This window comes from Lutra lutra, chromosome 8, assembly GCF_902655055.1.
Source record: "Lutra lutra chromosome 8, mLutLut1.2, whole genome shotgun sequence".
Lineage (NCBI taxonomy): Eukaryota > Metazoa > Chordata > Mammalia > Carnivora > Mustelidae > Lutra > Lutra lutra.
The window spans coordinates 26,733,968-26,760,810 of record NC_062285.1 but is presented as its reverse complement, the minus strand read 5'-3'; the positions used below and the strand labels follow the sequence as shown (position 1 = coordinate 26,760,810).

Genomic DNA, 26,843 nt, shown 5'->3' with positions numbered 1-26,843 from the left:
GAAATGAGAGCAAAACACAGTTTCCTCTGCAACTGGAGGGAAGGCCAGATGATTAAATGTAGGGGAGGGACGGTGCTGAGGCTGAGAGGAATGTGTGGGGGAAGAAACGAGTGACCTCTGGGTGACCGATGAGACTGGAGATTGTGAGCCAATCGAAGAGGGCAGGGCGGTGTGAGGCCAGGGAGAGTGGGAGGAGGATGGGAGGGAAGGAGAGGTGGCAAAGCAGTTGGAGAAAGGACTAGGGTGAGGGGTAATTCCTAGGTAGTTTCTAAGGACAGAGGTGAAGAGCAAACCCCCCTTCTTCTCTGCTAATAGAAGGCTATAGAACAAGCTAATGCCGAGTGATATCAGTGACCCAGCTGAGTGTTTAGAGAACTTTTCCGAAATGCAAGGGAAGAAGATTTGCCAAGCAGGGGTGAGCTGAGGCTGGGCATCCTCTCACTGAGGGCAGAGGAGGTGGGGGACGCCCGGTGTGGGCAAAGAGAATGTGGCTGAGCTTCATTCTGCTGGAATGGAGCCAGAAGGATGCTTTGACCCCAGGGTGTGAGTGGGTCCATGGAGCAGCGGGCCTGGAGAGGGTACAAAGAAGGAGAGCCTCAAGCAGGAAGAAGCTGGGAAGATGGCCCTGGGTATGGATCTGGTGGTCAGACCAGGCAGGAAACTCATCAGGACCTCTGAGAGGAAGGGCTACAGGGTAGAGGGCTGATGGAGAGGGAGACGGAGGGAGCAGGAGGGGAAACCAGATTCAGGTTGCTGTTGTAGGAACTGCGGCCAAAAGGGAAGAAGTGGGAACCAGGCGGAAAGGTCCACGAATCCCCTGGAGGGTGCAGAGTCTAGAAGAGGGACAGGACTTTTAACATAGTGGTGCCTGGAAGGACAGCAACAAGCCACCCTCTTAGGGAACCTTGGGATGGGCACAGGACTGACGCTTTCCTGGGCAACCAGCATGGGACCTAGGTCATAGCACCATCCCCCGCTCCCCCCCCAACAAACTCTTTTAAAGAAGCATCTTTGCCTTTGTTTCAGGATCGCTGGGGACACAGCCCTCAACAAAAACATCCATGAGTCTGTCAGTGCCCAGATCCGGAAGAACTTCGCAAAAAGCAAATGGAGAGTAAGTCGCCTGCTTTATTCAGTCCTAGTGAACCCAATAACTCCCACGAAAATTGCCCTGTGGTTGGAGCATTTATTATTTCTAAAGGTTGCTATCACTGGAGTTGCATGAAAATCCCCAGAAACTCACCCAGAAAAATCTTGCTAATTTTAACCAATGAGGTTTAAGACTCACATGGGGTGTCATGGTGTGGGAGGGATAAGGTACACGATTTCATATCCCCCCAGCAACAGTGTTGGTTCGTTACTCCGTTGCTCTTTCTTAAGACTGCAATTCCTTTTGTCCGCCTTTCCATTGCTGGAACCTTGAAGAGTTGACTTCTCTTAAAATTATATGAGAGCAGGAGAGGAAACCCTATTTAGGAAAGCCTAAACCTTAGGTTCTGATCAGTGTGCGTAAATTAAGAGCTGTCTGTTCCGCCCTGAAAGACTGTACAGAAATGAAATGAATTCTACTGACCTACTTCATTTGGAGGAAATGCTATTCATTAGGACATGAGTGCCAATAACAGGAAAATAAAACCTACCTTAAAACTTCATCATAAACTGTCATTTAAGATACTGTATTATAATAATAGGCCTTTGATTCTAAAAGTCACTTCTCTATAATGTTTATGGAGAGAATTGGTATGCATTCATTCTAGATGTTTACTATGTCAGAAGAAGACTATTTGTTTAAATCTCCAAAATACATCTCGCAGGGCGGGGTGGGGGGTGGGGGACGCAATAAATTCACATCGTTTTGGAAGAAGGGTCAAGATGAGCTTCCTTTCTCAAGTATCGTGAGAATGTTCTAAGACATCTCAAATACTCGGGGTAACAGGAGAAACGAACGGACGCAATCTGAGTCTTTTCTAATTAGCCGGACTCTTTTGTCTGCTTTTTCCCTTTCTTAAATTTCAGCAAGCTTTCAATGCCACGGCCGTCGTGAGGCATATGAGGAAGCTTCATCTTGGCAGCAGCCTGGATAGTTCAAACGCAGGTGTTTCCAGCAGCCTCAGCTTGGCCAGCCAAAAAGATTGTGCGTATGCCGCAAAGACAGACCTTTCCAACTGGCATGCAGACCCCTCTGGGGTGGGGGGTGGGGACTGGCGTCCGTGAGCACCTGGTGTTTGATACCTCATCTCCTTGGATGTCCCCAACAACCCTGGGACCTTATGTAATTTAGAAGAATATTTTCTACATGTCCCATTGTTGGATGTTCACGCAACAGTGGGGTGTCGCTATTCCCAGTTAGAGGTAATAAATCCGTGGCTCGAGTCCCACGTGGCTGTGGCTGTGTGGACGAAAGTCTGGACACTGTCCTGTCTGTCTCCTTCCTGTGAGGTTTGCTTGTCATTGTGTGCCATTGTTAGGGGTTGAGGAAGGGACAGCAGAGACTCATGATAGCCTGATCTCATTGGTTTTTAGTATCTGTTTTTTGATGAGGATGATGATATTTGGAGCTGAAGTTTATAATGTGCATTGGTCTTGCAGTCTGAGTCATAGTAAGAATATTGCACTGTCCTTCACCTTTGCATGGATGGTCACATCACTGGGGACATGCTTGCAATTGTCTATTTCCCTCTCCCCGTCCCCACCACCCTCTGGTGTATTTATCTTAATTCTATAATAGGCCATCCCAGTAGCTCCTGACCCCTTCAGAGCAGTTGCCTTGATGGTGCCCATTGGCCTTCTTCTCCTTGTTCATGAAGCCCTTCCATTTGGTCTCACTCTGGGCATCATGTTTCTACCCCCATTACCCTCAGAAAAGCATTCCCTCCACTTATAATAGTCTTTCCATCTTATCTGGTAATGTGAGCCCTTAAATTTCCCCCAGAAATCTCCATGAGCATCCCTTGCCCCAACCACACACTGTGGTAGACCCACAGATAATGAATCTCCCTCTTTTGGAGCCTGTGAAGGTCACAGACAAATGCACTGCTGGGAGCTGAGCTGCAGGGGAGCAATCCGACATCAGGATTGTCTGATGCCGACATATGCACTTGGTGGAGCTTGGTGGTGCAGCCTGGGAGGTATTTTTCTAGGGCAGGGCTGCTGGTATAGGAGGAAGAGATGACATCCCACGACAATCGCTCTGGGTCACAGATGCAGCTTAGCCAGGAGTAGAGACCACCCACAAACAGCGTGGATGGGGGATCATAGTCTTTCTTTATTCTTCACATCTCTACTCATGGAGCTGTGGTGACAACAGTTCTTATAATGACAGCATGTACTCAACACCTAGCCTGCAGCCTAGTACCTAGTAAGTGCTCCCTCAGTAAGCAGCACCAATCCTAGGAGGGTGCTCAACCGTGTGGTCTTCAACTACAAAACACTTACGATCATGATGATGAGAATGGGAGGGAAGAGTTGGGCCCAAGAAGAAAGCATTTTAAGGACCCATTGCCAGAGTTTGCCTACAGGTAGGTAAAAATTTAGTCAAGTGTGTAAAAAGTTGGCCCCCACCCCAAACCCTGCTGTGGGAAAGGGGAGCGAGTATTTTCTTCTGAGCTTTGACCCCCTGTGTCCACTGTCCCCCTACAGGTCTGGCACCCTCCACACTCTGTAGTCTCGTTTCTTCTTCATCGGGGGTCCCTGGAGTGGGGGCGGAGCGGAGACCGAGGCCCACCACTGTGACCACAGTACACTCTGGAAGCAAGTGACTGGCTCTGGAGGCGGGGCCCCGGGGGGCGGGGCCAGGGAAGGGGGCCTCCGGCGCCCCCAGCCCCTCCAGAGCGATCCCACCTTGCATGGTGCGCCTTCCTGCACAGGACTGGAAGACAGAAGTTTTTTATGGCCATATTTTATACTGCAATTCTGAAGTGTTCATTTCTCACAAACTGTACTGACTCAAAGGGAGCTGACGTCACAGGATCTGGTGCTGTACATACGAATCTTGCAGAAGCTCTGACGAAACGGACCTCCCGCGTCCTCTCCCCCAAGCCCCGTCATTTCCGCTCTTCTCGGTATGGGTAACCGTCTCTGTTGTATTTTTTTCTTTCATGACCAAAAAAAAAAAAAAAAAAAAAAAAAAAAAAAGGTTTCAACTGGATTATTTAAGTATCAGTAAATATTGCGCATTTAGGGTTTTATTTTTTACCTTTTATGAAATGCTCCCTTCTGATCTATACTTTTGAGTCCCAGGACCTGTATCTTTTGCTTGTCCGTGGTAGAGTTTTATGTTAACCTTCAAGAGATGTTTTTCGTTGTTTTCCCCCCCACCAAGGGGAATGTAAAGGTATTTTTTAAAATTCTAATAAGAGGATCAAGAATCTCTCTCCAAGGTCAAGAGTGCACTTTACTTCTATTTCTCCTCTCTCCCCGCTTCCCTGGAGGGGCAGCTCTCTGAGAAGACAACTCTGCAGATCCTCGGGGTGTCGTCTCCAGGGACACCTTGGGCAGGGGTGAGGGGGGATGGAATCTGCAGAAAACCTTTTCCAGCACCCCCCCCCTCCAGCCTACCTGTGGCCGTCCGGAGACCCCAGGGGCCTTCACTGTCAGCGGTCAGAAATAAAGAAGCCTGTTCTCCTCCCAAGACTAAAGCTACACCTTAGAGGCTCCGCGCGCTGTGACGGAGATGCCCAGCAAAGACGAAGCGCCTCCCTCCCACAAGGAACCAGTCGCCATTTTGTCCAACGGGAACTCCCCGCCCGGCTCCCATTTTTCACGAGGGTAACACAGAAAGCTCCGCTCTCAGCTATGCAGTTTTCGAGTTAATCTCTGTTTTTTAAAAACACATTTCTAATCTTAACACTTCAAATGGCCTCCGACTCCTAGAAGTCTTTTCTGCAGATTTTTACCCGGTCCTTCTGTGAATGTTATCCGGGTGAGCAGAGGGAAGTGGCTTTGGAAAGGAGTCCGTGGACCTGGGGGGTGGTAAGGAGAGGTGGCCTGCCATGCAGGGGACACTGGCTGCCACACGGATGGCCAGAGACGGCGTCCACCAGGCCCAGCCGGCGCTGGAAGCCTTCCCTCTGACCAGGGCAAGCTGAAAAACCAAAGACCTGTGATGGTAGAGTCATCAAAGGGCCCAGGCTGCCTGGGCCTGAAGAGTTTCTTGGGATGTAGGACTTTCATTGCCAAACCTGGCAGTGTCCCGGGCAAACTGGCCCCATTGTCGGCCCATGTGGTGTGTAAGTGTGCGGAATGGAGCGCAGCGTGGGACTCAGGGGGCTTCCGGGGCACTCTTCTGCAGAGGCCTGCTGCCCTTGGCCCTCCTGCCCACGTGACAGCACGAGTCTGCATTTCTTGCCGTCAGCCTCAAGCCCGCTGCTTGTCCCTGGAGAACTGCCGGATGGCCAACAGCTTTACTGGCAGAAGAAAATGGCATGAGGATTAGAAAGAGTATCTGAGAAAATGGGGTTTCTCTCCAGGGGCTTTATTAGGGTGTGGCTTACTACTTACTTACAAGCATTGGGGAGCATTCGTGTTGCCACAGTGTCAGAAAACCGGTAATCTGAAGTTGCAGGAGGGTGATCGTTTGCCCGGACGTGGTCCCTGTAATGTGTACCTGAGTGGTTGTCGGTCCTTTGGCCTGTGTGTTCCATGCAATCTGTAGCAGACTTGGAGAGCTACTTTTGAAGCCACGTTCTCTGATGGATGAGTCCGTTATTTCCTAGAGCTGATATGCGGGTGCCTGTTCTGTTCTCTTAGTTTGAAGGTATGTCTTACCTGACAAGTGCAGAGGAGGTGAAAGGTGGGGTCTGTCACAAGTGTCCCCTCCGTGGTTTGGGCCAGCCTCTGGCCATGCTTGGCCTGTAACACTTGAGGTCTCCACAACATACTGCAAGGAGACGGCGACTGCTTTCAGCCCCAAAAGTGAACTCCGTTGAACTTGACACAGGCAAATCAAGACCATTTCAACACTCCAGACTCAGGTCATTTCCTATTGTTTAGGAAAAGGAGAAAAAGAAATCACACATGGAAGAACTTTTGCTCTTTGAGAAAGCCTCTGTGGCAGGAGAAAGGTTCTCTTTCAACCGCATTGGGTATTATTTATGCTTTATTATCGTATCACACAGCAAGAGAACCCAGAATGTGTCTTTGGTTAAGACCTGCTGAGCCAGGCGGCTGAGTCCCAGGCACCTCGCCAATGTCCGATCCCACCCGTAGGAGCTAAGCATCTCCTATGTGCCCCAGGCTTCCGCTCCCTACGGAAGCCAGTGTGTGGCCCAGGCTCAGGGATGGCCACCAGCCCCATTGTGGGTTCCTTTCAACCCCAAGCTCCCGACCAGTCTCCTAAGCTTCTCAGAGCAAGTAGATAATTTTTCCTACTTGAATAGGACATGTTGATATCATGTCCATGAATGGCTTCTCTCTCAGCTGCCTATCCGTCCGCCCCTCCCTCGTGTCCCATTTTTCACTTCCTCTGTAAGGCAGCAGACAAGCAGCAAGTGTGCACCCACATATGGGCCTCCCTGACCCCGACCAGTGGCTGATGGCTCTTAGCCAGGGGGGCCAGTAGGGTTTAGTGTTCTTGACTATGGCAGTGATTCTGATCACTTCTGAAATCCCACCTCAAGAGCAGGGAGCAGCTTCACCTCCCTGCATGGGAGCCTGTGACCTTAGAGAGAGTCCCACTGTCCAGCCAGCAGTTAGCCTGATGTTTGAGGAGCTCAGCAGGCCAGCGTGGGGCAAACTAGACGGCTTTGACTAAGCAAGCAGGAATCAAGCACTTAGGAAGCAAGGGCCGATTGGGATATAGGACTGGGCATAGAACTCTCAGACTCAGTTTACCTGCCTGGCACTGACCTCATCCTGTTCCTTTATCTGCCTTGGTGTCCAGCATATCCTGGATGGGGTGTGGGTGGGAGATAGTAACTCCCCTTTAGAGTGAAGGTCAACAACACAAGGGACAAAGAGGAGGGAACCCCAGGGGCCCCCCTTCTCTCTCTAGGAGTGACCGTTTTATCTGTTTAACCCATGGGATGTGATATTTGAGGAGGAATTTTAAACCGAAGACCATATCCAGGGGAGAGAACTCAGTAGTTGAAGGCTCTGCAGCCCAGTGAGAGCCCTGGTTCCAAGGCTAATGGCGGGAGAGCTAGGATTGCTGTGACGGTCCCCACCCCGTGTGATTCGCAGGGTTTCCTTTGGCTATGTGAAGGGAACGCCAGAGCCGGCAAAGGGCAGCTCTCCCTATTTCATAAACAGAAATAATACGTACTCTTTCCCAGGGTCACACACTCACTTCTGGCCAACAAAATGAAGGTCCTCTGTTTCAACCAATGCACGAAACCTTTGCATGTTCTTCTCAAAACAGCACTCTTTCTGCATCCTGTCTACCCACACTCGACAAAAGAGTTGGCCTTTTCCTTAAACACATTCCAGACCAAACACTGTTCAGTTGGTTTCCAAAAATGCATACCTGTATGTAACCCACCACTCTCTTGGGGGACAACTGGTCCTTGGCGTACCTGACATTTGCAAACAAGGGTTCCAGCCCTTTGGTTCTCAGAGTTGAAAGTGTTGAAATAGAAAAGGTGAACTGGACAGAGTCCTCCCAACGGGGGCTTATCTCCTGAAGACACCAAGAAACCCCGTCTGCCAGTGAGCTGGCTCCAAAGCATCCACAGCGGACAGCAGGCAGGGAGGGGAAAGGAAGACAGAAGCGCCCGCCCCCTTCTGCCCACACCCCACTTGTGGTCCCAGCGCATCACGGGTCTGCAGCCTGGCCAAGGCCTGGCCCGCTCCTGCTCCACTCTGACTCAGACCCTCAGACCGGAAGGAGCTGTAGCCCTTCCCGGGCCTTCCCTGCCACCTGTGGCTGGAGCAGCCCGGGTGTTGTGGCTGGGGGGAGGGGGGTGTGCTCTACTTCTGCAAACCCAAAGGCTGTGCATTTGGCAGCCAACCCCGCAGCATGCGGCTGCCAGGTCTGGTTTTGTGGACAAAAGCAAAGTGTGGAATGGCTTCTCGGTGTCTGTCTCTCTCTCTACACCAAAGGGACAAACCATTGCATTCACCCTTTGTATGAATGCCCGCTTCTGCATTTGCCCTGTTTTTAACCTTCTGGTCCCCAGGGAACTTCTCATACGGTGATTCTGTCTTCTGATCATTTACTGAATTATTTTACTTAGAGGTGATTTTATTTTCTTATGGACAGGAAAAAAAATTGAGAGGAGTGTTTGAGGCTTCAGTCCTAGAAATAAGTCATCACCAGGGATTCCAAAGCCCCAAACATGAATAAAATTTGTCCTCAAAGGAAAACCTTAATCTGGACATATGGAGATTGCCAGGCCCTCGTAGGAGCCCTGTATTTCTGGGGCAGGGCCTGGGGCAGGGTTGGCAGCCGGGCTTTCTGGAGGGAGAAAGAAGAAACAGGAGCATCGCTCGCTTGGATGTCAGTCATACACACAGAAGCCTGCCGCCGTCCTTGCAGGGCCCGAGCATCAGAGGGTATGAAGAGCCACCCAGTGACAGCAAAGAAGCTACAGAGATTCTCTGTTTCCAAAGATGGGTGGCACGTTTCAGAGAACATTTAGCTTGGGGCCACTTTCAGGTTGGACGACATAAAAGGCATATTCTGTCCGGAAGAAAATTTGGAACGATTTCTTAATTGGCCTTCATCACTTCTCCGAGCCTTCCCACCAGCGAGCAAGCATGTTTTCCAAAAGCTTACAACTGGCGAAGCCAGGAATGTCCCTGCGTCTATTATTACGAGGCTTGTGATTGGTTCAATTTTCCCATAAAAACACGTTTGTCCCCAAGAAGGGAAACTGTGCATTTATTTCATGCATGTGACAAACTCTGTAAGAAGTTTAACTCACATAGGTTTGCGGCACTGCAAAATTGTTCATGGGCCTATGTAGCAACTGATTCTCTGCCTTGACAATCATGTACACATATCAAGATTTCTATCATAATGATAATGAGATTGATGACTTCTTGTTTTCCTCCAATAAAGACAATTAATCACCTTCGGATGTCTGAGGTTTGTTTCCTCCTTAAATAATGAGGGAGAGGGGGTGTTCCAAGATCTCTCCCTTTCCTCCTCTTTCTGAGGTTTGGATTTGAAGTCAAGGAGTTTGAACTGAGCCCCTGGAAACTCATGAGGTTCCCTAAATATTTTACGTCACCTGCCCAGCGAGCCGGAAGTGCCAGGAGAGGAAGGGGTGAGCACATCTTGGCTTTGGGGTTTGCTGGACCTACCATACTGCTGGACAGGAAAGTTCCCCCTTTCCACAGCTGCTCAGAAAGTGGCTGGAGGTGGGCCCATTAACTCAAATTGCACTAACTGGATTTTCAGGAGTTGCTCAGAGGGAAAGCCAATTTCAGGGAACCCCTATCTGAGTAGGGGGTCAGCAGGTTCATCCCTGCACCCATCTGTTTTGCTCAGCACAACTTTGGAGCTCTCCGTGCCCAAAGAAAGATTCATTCTGAGCAGAAGCCTGCCTGTTGTCTTTCTTTCTCTTGGGTGGGGGAGACCAGCATTTCATAGATCATCAACTAAATTGTGGGGAGTAGATCTGATGACCAGAAGGTACCTCCAATCCAAATGGTAAGTGGCTATTTGTGGAGGGAAATGAACCAGAAGTGTGTTAGAGAAACATAGAATTAATGCTGTCCTGTGCAGCCAGTATCAGATGAAAATGGCCTTGGTGGAAATAAGGGAACCCCGAAGAAATATGACGCACACCATTGGCCATCTCGTCTTTTCTGAATTCAGTATTTTCTGAATTCAGAAGCTTCTCTTCACTCAGACCCTAGTTATGAAGTATCTCAAAGCAAATGGATCCTTCAGTGGGTTCATGGGTGACATTGTTGATGCAAATTTTATGGAATGAAAGGACTTTGGTGACCTAACCACTTTTGAAAACTTTCTAAGGATTTATTAAAGCTAGGACTCTCCAAGTGTGACTGAAATTTTAGCCAAAGCAAATGCACTGAAGTATAAAACATACCCTGATAGAAAGCTGGTATTTATTAGTGCCTTTGAGTCGAAGTGTTTGAGGTCAGACTTTTTGTGCTTGGCTCCAGATACACTGGCCAGGCCAATCTCTCTGTCCTTCCTAGATTTACTCAGCCTCCCTGGCACTCAAGCCTCTGTGGGGGCACTGAAATTCACCCAGAATTTCCTATATTTTCCAGATAACACTTGGTCTTACACATTCTCTTGTGAATATCTATCACTGATCATATGCACTTAGGGGCCAACAGTACAAGAAGGAAAGATTTCTCGCATAGTTGCAGGACTGTCCATCCAGAAGAGAGCTGTGCTTGATCACAGAAGACACAGAACTTAATGGCAAAAGGGTGTATGAATCGTAACTACCCAGATTCTCCTGGCCATTCTGTGCCTCCAAGGAGGACAACTACAACAAAACCATCTCATGGAGGAAGGTTCTGGAAACAGAATGTCTTCAGGTCACATGTGTGCCGAGCCTTTTGGCTGTGCTAGATGTGGTCTCGGGGATGTGTACGTACTTGGCTATGCCAGTACTCTCTATTTGAGAAAGACCAACGAAGAGAAGCTAAAATTAGCTCTTTTTAAAAAAAAAAAAAAAACAAACATATTTGGTTACAAAACATGTGTGGAGCTCCCAGAGTGTATAATTTCCAAAAAGCACCCCTGTTACATTAGCTTATCATAACAAAAGAGTGTGTGTGTGTGTGTGTGTGTGTGTGTGTGTATGCACACAGGCTCTTGGACCCACCATACAGAGGGGTTTCCAGTTGAGGGAGTAAGTAGTGGGGGCCGATTGCCAATCCACACCCTCCACGCCAGGCCCTGCTCCCTGGTTTGGGGGGAGGGGCTTGTTTTTCCACCCAATTCCCATGAAGTGCCATCCAGGGGTCAGCTGGCTTGCGTGTGCCCAGCAGATTGTGGAGCATCAGATTGAGCGGTGGGACGACCAGAACTTTTACCAGGTTTTCAAGGCTGGAGAGAGCTGTCAGCCAAGAGCATGGGAGCCAGTGCCGGTTCCGGGGAGAGCTCCTCCAGGGGTGTGAGAGGAGGAGAGGAGAGCTACTGGCACACGCAAGGGGCCCAAGGAGAGTTTATCTTAACTTCAGGTCCTTTGGCAGTAAAAATATTAGACCGCAGGGCCCATAGAACCTTTAAACCCTCCCTTATCCATTCCCGCACCGAGTCCCATCAAGGCCTTTCAAGTGGACCCTGGGATAAGCTTTCATTTATTCATTCAACATCTTCTGAGCACCTCCTGTATTCCCAAAAACAAGGTAAATCTGACCTGGACACTCCCCTCAAAGGCTCTATGAGAAAGGGAGTTCCAGAATGAGCCTGGAAGGAAGGGTGGAGTTGGGCGGGAAGGCGTGAGTAGGAACAGTGTGAGCAAGAGCATGGATGCAGACAGAATAGTGCGTGTGTCCCTGGGCATGAGCTGAGGGTGTGGGCAAACCACCGGGAGAGAAAGGCCGGCTGGAGGATCCTTGTTAGTAGGGCCAATGAGAACTCATAGTAATGATGATGTCATGTCTGGATCATGTACTGAGTTCTAGATCCTCTAAGTGCTGCCCATTCCACATCTCATCAGCCCATCAGCCCATCAGCCGGAGAAGGAAGTTGCCTTCCGTGCATCAAACTGGTTCAGAAAGTTTCGGTGATCGATGGGAGGTCAGCCAATTTGACTCTGCGGGGACTGCCACCAAAGGCCATTCTACCCAGTCTCCTCTCAAGACTTTGTCCAGGTCACCGAATTCGAAAGCATGAAATTTGGACTCTGTTTAGTAGGTAGGTGGGGACCACTGACAATGACGGAGTTGAGGATGGACACAATCAGATCAGTTAACTTTTCAGAACCGCACTGCTCCTAGGGTCCAGTCCGCTTCTCCAAGAGATATTTGTCTTCTTTGGTAGCTCAGCTTGGCCTTATGGGTCACCCAGTGATGAGGACCCCCAGGAAGGGCATAGGCGTCACTATGCCAACAGCCCATGTGTTTTCTGCTGTACCGTTGTTCCATTTCTCAAGGACAAATGTCATAGAAGCTGGATTTGATCTAGAATCAGAGATGCAGATAATACTGCTGGTTTTTTTTTTTTTTTTTAATTAGTCTGTTCTCTTTCTCGGATTCGTTTCTCCGGAAAGTTCTGCCGTATACACAGTTTCATTCCTAACATGCAGACTTCCCTGTCATCTGCTATTCTCCTATAGATCATCTTCAAAGCTGCTGATTTATTTTCAAGAAAGTGTTTCAGATGTCTTGTTTTCTTCCAGCCTCCCTCGAGAGGAACCGTATCTAGCATGAGCTCATCCACCTAGAATGTTTCCATCCGCAAGGGGACTCTTTCCAGAAAGACAGTGGGCCAGGAAAATGCAACTTGTGGCCAATTTATTAACCCCTGTCCTCTTGCTACCTCTTTGCCACCCCCCCATAATAGTCCCTTAGCTTCAACACGATATTTTTGTTCTTCAAAGCATCAAGATCTATTCATGTGTGCCTGGCTATTGATGTCAGCTCATGGAGAAATTCACTTGGGATGCTGAGCCGCCAGGCCAACCCGTCTATGAACTCGCAGATGAGCACACCCCCCAGCCCCCTCCCCTACACCCCCCTCCCCTGCCTCAATGAGGGCCAGCTGTTCCCCAGCACAGAGCTGGGAAACAGCTGACTCTCGAACTCACCTAGCCCGAGGTGCTTGTCCCATGGCACCCCTGAGGGAGAAAAGAAAGCTTACTCAGGGAGTAAGTCTTTACAAGTAATTGTCCAGTATCTGGACAGTAATCCCCCATGGAAGGAATGTCTCAAGGGCACGGCAAGCGGGGACCACTGGGCATTGTCTCCGGCTTGGGTGAGTAGGTCTGCTCCAGAGGAGAGTCCAGCCTCCTGAGCTATGCTCCCGGCTGCAGATCCCTGCCCACTGCTCAGTGGTGAGTCATGCTAAGACTGCTCTGATTCAGCAGATCTAGGCTGGGGCCCGAGCTTCTGCCTTCCTGACAAGCTCCCAGGTGCTGTCACTGCCCCAGTCCTGGACCCCACTTTAAGGAGTAAAGGACTTGAAGAAGCCTCTTCCTCTGGTTCTCATGCCTGCCTGCGTGATCCAGTCATCCTGAGGACATTTTGAAAATACTAACTAATGCTCAGGCCAACTGAACCAGGTAAGGTAGCCTGGGTGATTCTCAAGGGCAGAACCAAGGCAGCCTGGTCATCAAGCCCTCTTGACCTGAGAAACTCCCTAGCTCGCAGTGAAACACAACTGGGTCGTAAGTGAACACCCACCTCCTCTGAGGGCCCAGGGAGAACTCTAGCCCAGGCCTTCCAGGTCTAGCTTCACAAGCAATGTGGTGTCTCCTCTTGTCTGAACTAACCTCTGTTCTTCCCATCGCTCCCACCATGCTTTCTGGAACTCACCGGTCTCTCATCAGCAAAATCCCCTATCTTCTATGTGTAGGTGGAAAAGGACGAGGAGCCTGCAGTGGGAAGGGACCCACAGACCTGGCCGCTGAGAGAGAAGAGATTGATTAACTCATACAACAAACACGTATAGGGTTGCATGCCGGCCACTGTTTTAACTTGTTCAGTCCTTATAACAACTCTATTGTATGGGCACAAGTATTACCTTAATTTTATAGATGAGGATACCGAGGCTTCTCCCAGCCATGCCACTAGCAAGGGGCTCTTGTGGGTTGAACTGTGTCCCCTGAAAATTCATATATTGAAATACTAACCCTCAGTACTTCAAAACAGGCCCTGATTTGGAAATAGGGTCTTTGGGGTGAGTCCCAATCTGGCTAAGACTGGTGTCCTTATCTTTTTAAAAGGGAAATTTGAGTAGGGACAGACAGACACACAGAGGGCATGCCATGTGGAGATGAAGATAGAGCCCTACAAGGCAAGCATGCCAAGGATTGCCAGAAAACCACCAGAAATTCAGGGAGAGGTGTGAACAGGTTGCTGACCTCACAGCCCTCACAGAGAACCAACACCTTCTTCTCAGGCTTCTTGCCTCCAAGAAGGTGTGAGACAGTCCACCTCTGGTTGAAGCCTCCTGGTGTGTGGGACTTTGTTAAGGCAGCCCAAGGACACTCCTCTGGTGACAGAGCCAGAATTTAAATGCAGGTCACCTGGTGCCAGGACCCAGGCCCTTAGCACTTGGCATGGCTGCCCTTAGGGACGTTCTGTCCTGCAGAGACATATCTACTCTTCCTCTCTCTTCCTTCAGTCCTTTCTCTCCCTCTTCCCTTTACTTTCTCCAGCTCTACCATTTCTGCTAGTAATTCTTTCCACACATGTTCATTAGCTATGGCTTTGCAATAGAATAGTGCCAATGGAGACTTCCGACAACAAACTCTAGCTATCTCCCAGTGTCTGTGTCAGGAGCTGGGGTGCGGCCTGACTGGGAGCTCTGGCTCCGGCTTGCTCATGAGGTACAGTCCAGCTGCTGTTGGCTGGAACTGGGACATCTCAGGATCCGCTTATAAGCTCACTCACATTGTCGTGGGAGGCTCGGTGCCTCACCGACTGTTGGATCGAGGGCCTCGCTCCTAACCATACTGTGTGGACCTCTTCACAGGGCCGTCCATGGGGTCGGGGATCTGAGGAGGACAGAGAGAGAGAGAGCAAGTCCCCAGAAAGGAAACCAGTCTTTGTTTAACCTATTCTTGGACATGATTCCCCACTGCGTCTGCCATATTCCATTCATTAGAAGCAATGATTACCCAAGGGTGTGAGTGCCAGGATGTGGGGATCCCTGGGACCCTCTAGAAGGTTGTCTGCCAAACCGTCCTCCTCTGGGTTTGTTCACAACTGCTCAGTCACCCTGGCTGACCGGCAGACGGGGTGGGGTCTGGACTCTGATTTGGGGTACAATTATGGGCAAAGAGGCAGCGTGGGGACAGAGCCACTCAGTGTTGGAAAGAGCCATGGTTTCCTCCAAACTATACACCTACAGGTAAGTCTTTAAAATCTTTTATTTGTTGTAAAAATGCAGGACAAATACCAAAGCATTAGCAAGCTCCAACTACCAGATATGGTATTTCCTACACGGGCTAGGAAGGACCTTTTCACTCTCAGAGAAAGAGTAAGTTTGTCAGATGCCTCAAATCACCAGGTGCCCCCTATCTACCAAATGAAGTCAACAAGTTCCTGTTTAAAGAACTAATGAGTTAAAGGACGCCGGGGGTGGCTTTGTGGGTCAGGGTTGTGAGATTGGGCCCCGCGTCGTGCCCATGCTGGGTGTGGAGCCAGTCTCTCACTCTCTTTTTTCTCTAAAAAAAAAAAAAAAAAAAAAAAAAAAAAAAGAAAGAAAGAAAGAAAAGAAAAGAAAGCGAACTCAAGAGTTCCATGCTCCACATGGAAACAGGAAGATGTGCCCTGCAGCAGCTGGTCCTCCCAGCTAAGATCAATCCGCCGTCCTCAGAGACTGGCTAGAAAGAGGTTTCCTCCTGGACTGGTTAAAATGGGTCCCCTGAACTTGCAGACGAGCAGAAAGAAACAAGCCCCCAGGAAAATACCCAACCCTGGCTCAAGCAGATGTGACCCCTCCTCTAGTGTCAACACACACGAGGTGAGGGGTTTCCAGGGTTGAAATTTCTTGCTCGACAGTTGTCACTCACTGCTCACGCAGCTGGTGAGGTGAGTAGGAATGGCACACTTCATTCTTTCTTTTTCTTTTTAAGATATTTATTTTGAGAGAGATAGAGAGTGTGTGCACCCAAGCAGAGAGGAGCAGAGAGAGACTCTCAGGCAGAACACTGAGTGCAGAGGCCAACGCGGGGCTCGATCTCATGACCTGAGCCCAAACCAAGAGACAGAGGCTTAACCTCCTGAGCCATCCAGGCACCCCTGTTCATTACTATGTTTCTGCTTTGTACACGAGGAAAGGGAGTGACAGAGAGAGGAAGTGACTTGCAAAGGGCCACACATGGGTGCAAACCCACCCTCCACAGATCCCAGGTCGGCCTCTCCCTCCTGCAGTTGAGCCAATCAGGAAAGGCAGCGGCTAAGCAGAGGGCAATGGCTTTGGAAGAAAAATATGACTAGTTTTCCCTGAGGCTTCCTGGGAGTCCTCCTGCAGTCAGGAGCATGTGAGAGCATGAGAGGAGGAGGACGGCCAGGCCGTTCTCAGGTCCTTCCTGACCTGCTCCCTTGTTTGGACTTCCATTCCCACCTCTGTGGCCACCCGCAAACCCAGCACAATCTGGACTGAAAGGTTGGTCCTCTGGGCTTGTCCTACCTTCTTGGGGGAGGCCTTTCTTCCTCAACAGGGATTTCCTGAGCACTTCCTGTGCACTGGTGATGGCGGTGAGCAGCACACCCGCAGACCTCTGCCCTCCCTGAACACCATGCTCCCCCTCCTTCTTTCCTTCCAGGTCTGCTCAGCCGTCTGGTGTGTGTGGGCCCCCCAGGTAGGATCAGAGGGCCAGAGGGAGTGTCTGTCACTCACTGCTGAAGAAGCAGCAAGGAAGCTTTCTGTTCTCCAGAGGCAAGGCCTTGATTCCCTCATAATGACCTCACACAGGTGCCCTGAGCCAGTGTGCAGGGAGATTCTGGTTGAAACACTCACCGGGCTCACTGAGCACCAGACATTATTAGGCATCATAAGCCAACAACTCCCCCATCAGCCTCACGGTGCCCCTCCCCCACTTCAGCCCTGAGGGGCCATCAGAGGGTTTGAGAGCTCGAGTGGAGGGAGCCCCAAGACTGGGTCACAGTCTCAGACGTGCCAACTAATAAGCTGTATATTCTTGGGTGAATCACTCTAGTTTTAGCCTTCTGTGTCTTCTCTTATACAACGATAGATCCCAAAGGTGGCTTCAAGTTCTAAAACTCTAAAATTCAGACACTTCTGAATTCCCATGGCATGATTGCACTGGATTCTGGTGCCTCTCTTTGCGTTTTGCTCTGTGCCTGGAAAAGGATGTTGCCACGTCAAGCGGACCCCATTTGCTTCCTGGGAAACATGGAGAAGGATCTCAAGATGAACCTATGAATTTCAGGCTTTTCAGACTTGGATACCAGCCCAGAGGCAAGGAAGAGCTTGAGGTAGGATTGTTCTAGTACTTATGAAACCCATGTTCCCTGTCATTTCTTTCCAAGTCTGGTGTTAAATTAACAAGCTCAAATATGAATGTTAACAAGGATGACTCCGGCCTAAAGAATGTGGTAGCATGACGCTGGCTTTAAGTCATGGCCACAAAAGAATTTTTCTGACCCATTTGTTGACAAAAGACAGCAAGAGATCATTGATCTCGTTCAGTGATCTCTAAAGAGTTTGATTGTCCACCCTTAAAAATAAAATGTTTTTGAGTGTGTAAGCACTCCAAACATACGGATATTTACATATTTGGAAACTAAAGGCATATAGTGTTCTGCCTACCTATACACCATGGAACACCCACAAAGGGACAAATCAGAAAGACAAGATCAAATCGAAAGAAACATCTTTCAACAGAAGAAAGTTTTCATCTTCTTTAGAATAATGTGACTTAACGGGCTGCTATTTTTGTAACAGAGTTTGAAAATCTGATTTTTGAGTCTAGTTTTTCTAAATTCTTGGTTTCTAAGCATTACTGTAACAGAAAAGTTGCAGTGCAAAAATATGTAGACCTAAATGGAAGAAACCTATTGATTTGGTGCTTGTAATTGGGGACATGACCGAATTCAAACAGGAAACTCACCTTCCCACAGGTAATCATAGTGCAGTCTCCTTCTACCCTTCCTGCCAAGGACCCTCGGGCCCCTCTAAGTCATGTTACACAAGCATCACTATAATCCAGGTGTGAAAAGTTCCCCCAAGACCCTATTTCTCTGTAAAATGAGAGGTCAGTGTTTCTATTTTAGCTTTAATGAACACTTAAATCTTTTGAAAACTCACAACTGAATACAAATATGTACTAAAGCTTCTCTCTTGATTGAGGCATTCCAGGGAGCACGGAGCTTCAGAGTGTTTAGAGCCATGGCCCCCCCAACTCTTAAAGAACGTGGCCTCTTTTCACGGAACTCGGCACACTAGCAAATAGAATTGGCCAAAGGAAAGGTAAAGTGCAAAAACCTTACATATCTGAATTTGTAAAGAAAGGATGGTATATACATTTGATGAAATATTACCCAGCCTTAAAAAAAAGAAGGAAATCCTGCCGTTCGTGACACAGCATGGAGGACCTCTGACATTTTGCTAAGTGAAATGAGCCAGTTACAGAGGGACAGATACCGCATGATTTCACCCATACGAGGTATCCAAAATAGTCAAATCCACAGAAGCAGAGAACACAGTACTGGTTGTCAAGGCTTGGGGGGCGGGGAAATGGAGATTTAGTTATTCATAAACTTGAAGTCAAGCAAGATGAATATATTCTAGAGATCTGTTGCTGTTTACAGTAAGATCTTGGGCAGGTTAAAATTGGTTACAAGAGTAGATCTCGTGTTAAGTCTTGTCACCAAAACAAAACTAAAATAACAAACAAACAAACAAAAAACCCAAAGGGACACAAGAAAACTCTGGGAGGTGTTGAATGTCTGTTAACTTTGACAGTTTGACTGTGATGGCAGTATCGCAGGTGTTTACAGAAGTCCAGACTCAACTACAAGCTAAATCTGTGCCATCCTTGGGGGGGCCTCGGTGGCACAGTTGGTGGAGTGTCCCAACTCTTGGTTTTGGCTCAGGTCGTGATCTCAGGGTCATGAGATGGAGCCCCACGTCGGGCTAGGGCAGTGCTTGGGACTCTCTGTCCCTCACCTTCTGCCCTTCCCCACCCCAAATAAACAAATCTTTAAAATAAATAAATGCTATCTTTTGCATATCAATCATACTCCAGCAAAGTTGTAAAAATATGAATTTTTTTTAATTACCCAAAGGGGCATCTATGTCTGTGGAGCAGTAGGAAATGCATGCGGAAGACCTATTTCATCAGTCCACAGGCAAAGTGTGGCACCGGAAGGAACTGGGCAACCCTTGCAACCAGTCTGCTACCCTTGACCACAGCCAAGACCTCTTGATCGCATTCCCTCGTGGGAGGGCAAGTACTTGAGAATAAACATCCAGCCCTCTGAGTGTTTGTCCAGAAAACTCCACCCTAGTACACGGTGACAAACCTTCCGCCAGCCAAAGGACCTTATGGTAAAGCAGCCATTGTGCTCATTGGCACGTGTGAGCTCGTGGAGCAAAAAGTAAAATGAGAGAGAAGAGAGAGGGATACAGATGAAACCTTACACAGGAAAAGAACCATCCGCGTATAACTGAGATGCCAAGACGTCCCCTTGCACAGCGGGGACTGGAACTGGAACGGTCTCACCAAACACCTGGCATCCTGTGGCGCTGCAGGTTTGGGTGCAACAGGTCCGGGACGGCCTGAGCTTCTGCGGCGCTAACAAGCAGCAAGAGGGGCAGGTGCTGCTGGTTCGAGACCACACCGGGAGGAGCCAGGCCCTCGCAGCTGTGTGTCTTTAACAGCACGGCCCAGTCTTTCATGGGCTTCTCTCCATTCGCTGGCAGCAGCCAGCAGGTGGGAACACAGCAGAGCCCGCCCTGGGGAGCCACCTATAAAGCACAGAAGCCGTAAGTGCTACGTCATCATCAGGATGGTGGCCTCCCACACCCGAGTCCCAGCACCTTGGTGTTGCCTCTGGCCAAGTCAGATGGCACCTCTGGGTGAAACCTCCTTAAATTCAAAGTCCATCCCCTTCGAAGAGCGGATGTAGCAGTGAAGCCAAGGATGAGCCTGGCCGGCTGGCGGGAACCCTAAGCGGGAAGCCAGCCCTGCGTTAGGGAGGAGGCAGCAGCTGAGGGGCTAAAGGTGAAGGCTAAAGGCCGATGAAGCTCTTGGGTGTTAGCACAGAAGATATCCATGGCTGCTTGTCCTAGAAGGTCCTCGGGGACCTGAACTACCAGCGCTACAGCCCCAGGAGGAATAAGCTGGCTCTGGAGGCAGGCCAGGACTGATTTCCAGCACCCCGCACCTTGAAGGTAAGCTCCAGGGGCCAGCGGGGTGGCAGGGGTAGGGGAATGGCGGGGGAAGTGGGGAGAATGCTGGGGGGAGGGCAACCACATCTCTCTCCGGACCATGTGGAAGCTACACTCTGTGATTCCAAGATGACACCCTGACCCCCACACTACTGTGAAGTGACTGGAAACTTCTATTATCTTTAAAAAGAGAGGAAATGGAAGGTTAATCTGTGCTCGACAGGGTCTCCCCTCTACAGCCTCCAAAGCTGTTAGACTTGATTAAAGGGAATCAGAACATCCCAACCATCCCCCCAGGGAAACGTGTGCCATCCTCTTTTTCTCAGAGGAAGTGAGATGGTTTTGAAAGTTTCCTCAGGCAACTGTGAATTAGCTTGCAGTGCTCTTAAAAACATCCGCCCACAGATTCGCACTTGGCGCAGACTTGCTTGTGAAGCATTTCAGGAAGCTACTAGGTTCTTCTCCGCATTCGGGGTGAGCTGCAGGAGCCCCTCGTTGTTCCTCTCCTCCCTTTACTTTGTTGAACCCGAGAAGAATGGAGCGTGGGTGTGCGTGAACAAGGGCAAGGACCTTTGGGACCTTTGGCTCCCCTTTGTCTCCCCAGTACACACTGAACAGCTGTTTGTTAGATGAGTTCATGAATCACCAAATGGCTGAGCCGGTAAATGGAAGGGCTTCTGGGTCTCGTAGCTGGTCACCTTCTGCCATTACGTGTGCTGTGTGAGGGCACCGGGTCCCATGATGCCACCCACTTGGGGTACTCCTTCTTGGAACGCACCTATCTGGGCACTATCTGTCTCTGCTTTTGCTGCTCATTGCCCTCTGTCCACACTCTGCTCTCCCTTGGGCTGTTCAGTAGCCTGCTAGATTTAGGGTCCTCTTAGGAACTGCCTGGCTATTCGCTCTGCTTCCCTGCTTAGAGTGGACCAGTAGAAGGAGCCTTGTAACCGATCCCTCGCCAGGCATGCATTCCCAGCCCCGTGTCTCTGCTAACCTGGTTGTGGGAGCAGCAAGAGACGGGGTTTCTGGAAGGTAGGACTTTGCCACATTTACCTTGAGATCCCACTAGGAACAGAGCTCAAAACCCTCCTCCTCCTCCTGCCTTCTCCTGTTTGTCTTTCCTCTGGTGTTGAGACAGAAGGGCTTTAAAACTGGAAAGGTGTTGTTTGAGAACTGGGGATGCCCTCCTGGCTACTGGGAGGTGGCCAGAACCCACTAAGAGCCACTAGGGACATGAGTCCACCAGTCTGCTGCTGGTGGTGGACACTGTATTCGGTTTAGCCATGCCTGGCCCACTGGTGATACTCATGACAGTAGGAAGGGACCATGTTCCCAGTCATTTTAATCAGTTCCAGCTGTTTCCTTTCAGTTGGCCAATTATGTGTGTGTTTGAGGCATTCAGGATGCTGAGGAGAATGCCAAGAACTTCGAGCACCTAATCAAGGGTAGACCTGGTTAGGCAATGATTGCCAAGGGTTAGCTGGGAGGAAGGGGTGAGCAGGTGGAGAGGAGAAGGTATTTTCAGGGCAATGAAAATACTCTGTGATCCTATAATGAGGGATACGTGGGATTAACTTGATAGTGTGATTTATCTTTACTCCGGGAACACACACTGAGGTGTGTGTAGGCAGGAACCTCGGGTTCTCTGTCAGATGCTTCCTTTGTTCTAGAGCAGACTATCGTCAAGGATAGGCCTCCCTCTCTACTTCCCTGTGGTCCAAACACCTGCCCAGACACTTCCTTGGCCACGCGTGGACAAGCCTGAAATGAGGGCCCAACGCCCTGTGGCAGGGGTGACGCCATGCTATCCAAGCAGGGAGGCTGCCTCTCAACAAACTCATCTCCCGGTGATTTGCTCCCTCCTGGTAACTCCTCAGAGGGCAGGTGGGCAGCTTGAGGATAACTTTTCTCACTTGCTTGAATCTTTGCAATTTGCCTGACTTTTCTGAGGGGCCTCACTTCATGCTGAAATCACCCATGGTAGTCTTCGCTAGTTCTGATATAACTGGTCTGGGCTGTGACCTGTGCCATTGCAATTTGTAAAGCTTCCTCAGATGCTGCTCGTGTAAGGGAAAGTGGGACTCACTGGCCCCGCTGAAACATTTCTGGATGTGATGACGATTAAACAGCCTGACTCTGAAACTCCTTATTGCCCTTGGCTGGCTTCTACTAAGCAGGGATGACTTAGAGAACCAAGACTCAATGAGGATGCTTCTGTCTGTGGCTTCTATAGGAATGCTTCTTGTCTTCTCCCTAGTTCTTTAAGGGCAAATTCACCAAGTGACTGATCTCTTCCCTTTTGTGCAAAGGATTTAAAACTATTTTGACACAAATTAAAAATTCCAGATAATGTTGACAGATAAAATACGTAACACTCAGTTAAATCTGAGTTTCAGAAAACAACGATTTTTTTTTTTTAAGTATAAGTCTATCCTATGCAACATCTAGGATATACTTAGACTAAGAAATGAGCCGATTTCAACTGGGCATCCTGTATTTTTACTTGATAAATCTGGTGACTATATAAGATTATTCAGAACTTTTTCTTACAGATGACAAAAACTAACTCCAAGTAATTGAAGCAAAAAAAAAAAAAAAAAAGGAATGAGTTTATATTGCTAAGAAGTCCATGATTTGGGCTCTATACAGATGTATCCAGGGACTTCTCTCTGTTTCTTAGCTCTTCTGCTCCATCCAGTTTTTCTTAAATGGAAGGAAAGAAGGCCCCCTAATGGCTTATCATCCCACTGGAAGAAAGTCTCTCTGAGAGCTTCAGAAACAGGCAAGGCTGGTTCTGGCTTGAGCCACAGGCCTCTCACTGACTCACTGTGGCCAAGGAAGTTGAGTACTTGGTTTGCTCTGGTGTTGATCACATGCCCATGCCCAGGGCCAGAAGGGGCGCCACCCCCCAACACAGGGGATGATTAGCTTTATGCTATACCGGGTATGGGTGGTTTTCCAAGGGAAAGGATTTTGAGCAAACATATGTGTACTCCATCCGAAGAGGAAATGCATTTCTTGTTCATCCCAAACATGTGAACATGATGGCCTAGGGAAGGGAGAACCTAAATTATGTTGGCTGAGAGGTCAGAGTAGGCAATTCCTGCTAAGCGTCTCTAAATGAACTGTGTAGATGCTCAGTAGGTCTAGCAGGAGCACACCCAACAGCTCCTGTTCTGCCATCCAGCAAGAACTTCCACATGGAGAAGAGACAACGAAGTTCATTAGTGTATCATTTAAGGGGCTGGAGGGTCAGTGCTGTGCTCAAAGGAAGCCTTCTTCTTCCATCTCTGTGCAACTCTCAGGCTATGAAAGTGGGGAGAAACCTTTCAATCTGCTGTGGTTGAAGACATTGACTTCTGATGCCTGAATGACTCATCCATATGCTCTTGAGGCTAACCAAGGTGACACCTGAAAATTCACTGGCTCCATGGGGCATGTGGGTACCTAGGCTTCTAAGGGAGCAGAAAATTGGCAGGAGTGGCTCCATTCTGCTCTGTGCTATGAAGTTTCTGTTCATGAGTCTCATGTTTGAGTTTTCAACTATTCCACCAGAGTGCATAGGCTGCTGGAAAGTAGACTCCACAGAGTTCACAATGGGGCTCTGTTGAATGTTTGTAGTTACTGGAAGGATGGGGAAGAGGCTCCTTTATCCTCTTGTCCCCAGTTTTTGTAAATCAGAATTCCAGTTAACATACCCCTCCATCAAGAGGGGTATGTTATCTGAATCAACTTTTTAAAACAAAATCACACATATTGCATGGAGAGCTGGGTGTCATACGTAAACAACGAATCCTGGAACACTGCATCAAAAACTAATGATGTACTGTATGGTGACTAACATAACATAAAAAAATTTTAAATAAAAATAAAATCACCTAATGCATATTTCCAGAAATTCTGGTTGAGCTGATTGAATGTACGGTTGGATTAAAATGTATATTTTGGTCTTCGAAGAGTTCTATTGGTAAGTCTGATAAACTCTCTTCTTCCCACAAACCAACTTCAATTGAAAATAGTTTGAAATTAATTCTCTTAAATTGCTTGGAATAATCTGAACTAAGTCTAGAGCAACAATGCCTGTGGTTTGATTTCAACATATCCTTACACTACGGTCTACCGCAATTGCGATGGAAATAATTTAACAGATGTGAGCCAACCTAAAGTTGCATGCTACTAACCAATTCTAGTTTTATATTTAGAACTACTTTCATGAAAGCACACAAAAAGATTTTTGGAAAAAAATGTTCCTTAATTAGGGGAGGTGGTTCCTCTTCAGATGGCTTAGGTGTAGTTCCAACACAGCTTGGTGGTAGAATTCCCATCTACTTCTATCCTAACTCTTGGAAAACATGTTGTGACAGTGATCCTCCTGATTATGGGGTGGAACTGCCATTGGCAACACAGATATTAAATGTGGTGAATGAATGCTGTCATTGTTTTATCTCCTGTTACAATGAATAAGAATTAGATCCTGCCCAGTGAAGCCAAAAGAAATGGGGGAGCTGAGAAGCAGAAGTCTGAGTGACAGCAGTATGGATTGCTAGACTATTAAAATAAGAAAAAGTGGGTGAGAACTTAGAGACCCTCCCACAACCAGAGGCTCTGGCTCACCTGTGATGTAGATGCCACTCTTGAACTCCAGGGTCCTAATGACCAGCCACCACAGAAGAGCTTTCCCAGATACGAGTCTCTTGCATGCCCCCCATCCCACTAAACTCCAAGTAAACCTACTCTTCTCAAAAGCCAGTAGAAAAATTACAAAACTCCATGGCTATATGGTATGGATCCTTTAATGGCCCAGTCCTTAGGTCTTAAAACCATTAACAAAGGGACCGCTCCTTCCCCAACTCTTCATTTTACCCTCTGCTAAACAAAAGCATTATTTTCCAGTCAAAGTTTCCACATTGCAGGTTTATATATGGGGATATTAATATCCAACCAAAACTATTTTCAGATTTGTATTTTAACTGAAATGATTATACTTAAAATTAAAAAAAAAAAAATTCCCACTGACTTTCTTCTCCAACGGTGCAAAGTTTTCCACTGAGCTAGGGCTCTATGCCTTCCTACACCCTTCAATGGGATATCCATTCACTGTCTAAAGAGCCACTCACAGGCCTGAAACTTGTCTGAAGGCTTAAGCTATACCTTCAAAACACTGAAATTTTTCTTTTTCTACATTAGAATAGCTCTGGGATTACGTCAATGTAAAATAATACTTTATTTATTGGGAAAGTTGAATTAGACATAGGTGATAACCATATAGGCCTATGTTAAGGTTATAAAACTAAAGAACAGAGACTCATATGAAAATAGAGCTTTTTCACTGCCTTACAAGTTATAACAATTAGTTACTAAGAAAGCTGCCCAGAATATTGCTAAAGAGTTGGTATGTTATGTCTGGGGACATTTTTGATGTAAATTTTAATGGTTTCACATGAAGTTGATGCTAGACTGAAAAATACCTGATCCATTATATCTCTTACCATCTTGTGAAGTCTTTTATTAATTAATTGTAGAGGCTCCATGCCCCCTGTGGAGCTCAATGTGGGGCTTGAACTCCTGACCCAATCTTCATATCAAGACCTGAGCTGCACAAACAATGAATCTTGGAACACTGAAAAAATAAAATAAAATTTTTAAAAAAATCCTCAAAAAAGAAAAGACTTGAGCTGATATCAAGAGTCAGATGCTTAGCTGACTGAGCCACCCAGTGCCCCATGAGTCACCCAGGTGGCCCAGAAAGCCTTCATCAGGAACCTTTTCTGCCATTTGGGGCTTGTGTCCCCTCATACATGTAGCCAGTTGCACCTCCCCCCACAATTCCTCGGGCCTGGGCCAATAAATAATTAAATCCCTAAAAAAAAAAAATCTGTAAGAAAGGACGATGGGTCCTTAGATAGGGTCATTAATTTTACCATCAATGCAACGACTTTTGTTACACACCAATTAAGAGTCCCAATCAATGAACAACAGTAGTTCTTTCAACCCATTCTCCTCTTCTAACTCCCAAGCCTTTTTTCATTACAGGGATCTTGTCACATTAAGTTGTTCCTAAATGTGGCTTTGCCTTGAAGTCCTCAAATGTATTCCGACTTGAAAATCATCTGCCTAAAGAAGTCAATTTGGGATCCTATTTTTTAATTTAATTTTATTTTATTTTTTTAAAAGATTTTATTTATTTATTTGACAGATCACAAGTAGGCAGAGAGGCAGGCAGAGAGAGAGAGAGAGAGAGAGAGAGAGAGAGAGAGGAGGAAGCAGGCTCCCTGCCGAGCAGAGAGCCCGATGCGGGGCTCGATCCCAGGACCCTGAGATCATGACCTGAGCCGAAGGCAGAGGCTTTAACCCACTGAGCCACCCAGGCGCCCCATGGGATCCTATTTTTTTAAAAAGTATTGTTACTTTTAAGCAGTGGTGTACTGTTAAACCAGTTCTCCGGGAAAAGAAAAAAAAAAAAATCCTGGATTGTTGTATTGGCCAGTTACAGTGGTGTAAATATTCCCTCTAAGGCTGATTTCAAGCTATCAACCTGCTTCACTGAGTGTGGAGGTGGGGATAGCCCACACAATAGGCCCTCACAAGTTGTCTCCAGCACACCAGAAGGTGTTAACCTACGCACATAAAGATGTATAGTGCCTCGAGACATAATTTAACAAATACCTGTAAAGAGAATACATCTTCCACCAGGGTCAGGAAATAGAACATGACCAGCACCCCAAAAGTCCACCACATGTTCTTTCCCATCTATGATGCCTTTCTTCCCCCTTAGAGTTAACCATATCCTCGTTGCCATGGTGTTCTCTCCCCTGCTAATCTTGATGCTGTTTACCACTTTTGTATGTATGTCTAAATATTTTGACCTGACCTGGCCTATTTTGAACTT

At 47.9% G+C, this 26,843-nt stretch overlaps 1 protein-coding gene across 2 annotated transcripts in view; it reads left to right on the top strand.

Moving 5' to 3' along the window:
- The window catches only part of CAMK1D (calcium/calmodulin dependent protein kinase ID), a 431,780-nt gene extending 422,766 nt beyond the window's left edge, over positions 1 to 9,014 (top strand). For both annotated transcript variants that reach the window (XM_047741034.1, XM_047741035.1), the window contains exons 9-11: positions 1,027 to 1,114; positions 2,017 to 2,134; positions 3,640 to 9,014. In XM_047741034.1, the coding sequence (XP_047596990.1) occupies positions 1,027 to 1,114; positions 2,017 to 2,134; positions 3,640 to 3,758 (325 nt within the window). In that variant the 3' untranslated portion in view covers positions 3,759 to 9,014. The remainder of the gene's footprint in view (positions 1 to 1,026; positions 1,115 to 2,016; positions 2,135 to 3,639) is intronic.
- The last annotated feature ends 17,829 nt before the right edge of the window (positions 9,015 to 26,843 follow it).